Source organism: Diorhabda sublineata, unplaced genomic scaffold, assembly GCF_026230105.1.
Source record: "Diorhabda sublineata isolate icDioSubl1.1 unplaced genomic scaffold, icDioSubl1.1 Dsub_29, whole genome shotgun sequence".
Lineage (NCBI taxonomy): Eukaryota > Metazoa > Arthropoda > Insecta > Coleoptera > Chrysomelidae > Diorhabda > Diorhabda sublineata.
In genome coordinates this window covers 177270-178720 of record NW_026614232.1, presented here as the reverse complement: position 1 = coordinate 178720, position 1451 = coordinate 177270, and the positions used below count along the sequence as shown (strand labels likewise).

Here is a 1451-nt window from a genome sequence, read left to right as displayed (position 1 = left end):
TGAGTGGTAGTAGCAAATTATAATTATTACAATAAATTGATTGACTGATTAAATTTTCTTTGAACGAGCTACTTCGCTCTATTCGCAACTATGTCTGTCTATTACAATATTTAATATTTTATCCGACATTTTTTATTCTTTTTTACATTGTATAGTATATTATTTTAGGAAATGAACATATTTTATTTAAAATTTCAAACCAATTTGAAAAGAAAAAGAAAGTGTTTATAACATAATTTCAAAGACGCCACAAAAACTACTTTGACAACGGCAACCGACCAACCGCTTTGTATGTTTTATCTTACCGACGGTCGGGTTTTTTTTTGCCTTTAGCCGACAGTGAATTAGTATATGAAACTTTTTTAAACAAAAGCGACGTTAGAAAGTTTTTATATATATATATATATATATATATATATACATAATTTTCAGTTAAGTGGAATATCAATTGAATTAAAGTCAGTCAGTCGTTCGTTCGTTGTTATCATATATCATATAAATAAAAAAAAGTAGTATTGTGGTTCTGAAAAGAACCGTTTTTTTTTTTTTTTTTGTCGATGTTACCATTTAAGTAAATAAAATAAAAAATTTTCGGTCAATATAGTAGATGTGTTATACTTATTATTTAGAACTAGTATATTTGGTAACGGCTTTAGTTCCTTCACTGACTGCGTGTTTTGCTAATTCTCCGGGAAGCAATAATCTCACTGCAGTTTGAATTTCTCTACTTGTAATTGTTGAACGTTTATTATAATGAGCCAATCTGGATGCTTCGGCGGCGATTCGTTCGAATATATCATTAACAAAACTATTCATTATACTCATAGCTTTACTCGATATACCGGTATCAGGATGAACTTGCTTAAGTACTTTGTAAATGTAAATAGCATAACTTTCCTTCCTCCTCCTTTTTTTCTTTTTATCGGCTTTCGAAATATTCTTTTGAGCCTTTCCGGCTTTTTTCGCTGCCTTTCCGCTAGCTTTTGGTGGCATTATTTCTCTTGAAATAAAATAAAAACACTCGAATGACGTACCGTTTTTATCGAAAAATGGGTAAAATTAGCAGTTAACAGCACTTATGTCCATCTCTTTTATATCAACGTACGTAATTCTAATAGGCTCCGCCTTTCTACGTTTGCGCATTTGCTATAATTTCATTGGTAGGGCATGTTAATATAAATAAATAGGTCGAGTGTAAATTTTTTGTTTAACAGTTAGTTTCGTCGCATCGGTTGCGCTTCATAGTTTTCAATTGACACAGTTCTATTTTTTTTTTTTTTTTGAAAAAGAAAAATATATATAAAAAAAAATGTCTGGACGTGGTAAAGGTGGTAAAGTAAAGGGAAAGGCAAAGTCTCGCTCAAACCGAGCTGGATTACAATTTCCTGTAGGACGTATACATCGTTTGTTGAGAAAAGGCAATTATGCAGAACGAGTCGGTGCCGGAGCTC

The 1451-nt window shown here is 31.4% G+C and overlaps 1 protein-coding gene across 1 annotated transcript; it reads right to left on the bottom strand.

Annotated features, from left to right (window-relative positions):
* Nucleotides 1–621: 621 nt before the first annotated feature.
* LOC130452210 (histone H2B) lies at nucleotides 622–993 on the bottom strand. Its single transcript, XM_056791507.1, has one exon. The coding sequence runs from the start codon at nucleotides 991–993 to the stop codon at nucleotides 622–624; it is 372 nt and encodes a 123-aa protein (XP_056647485.1).
* Between the last annotated feature and the right edge of the window lie 458 nt (nucleotides 994–1451).

Coding starts and splice junctions, on each gene's coding strand:
- LOC130452210 (XM_056791507.1), bottom strand. CDS start 993: ATGCCACCAAAAGCTAGCGGAAAGGCAGCGAAAAAAGCCGGAAAGGCT.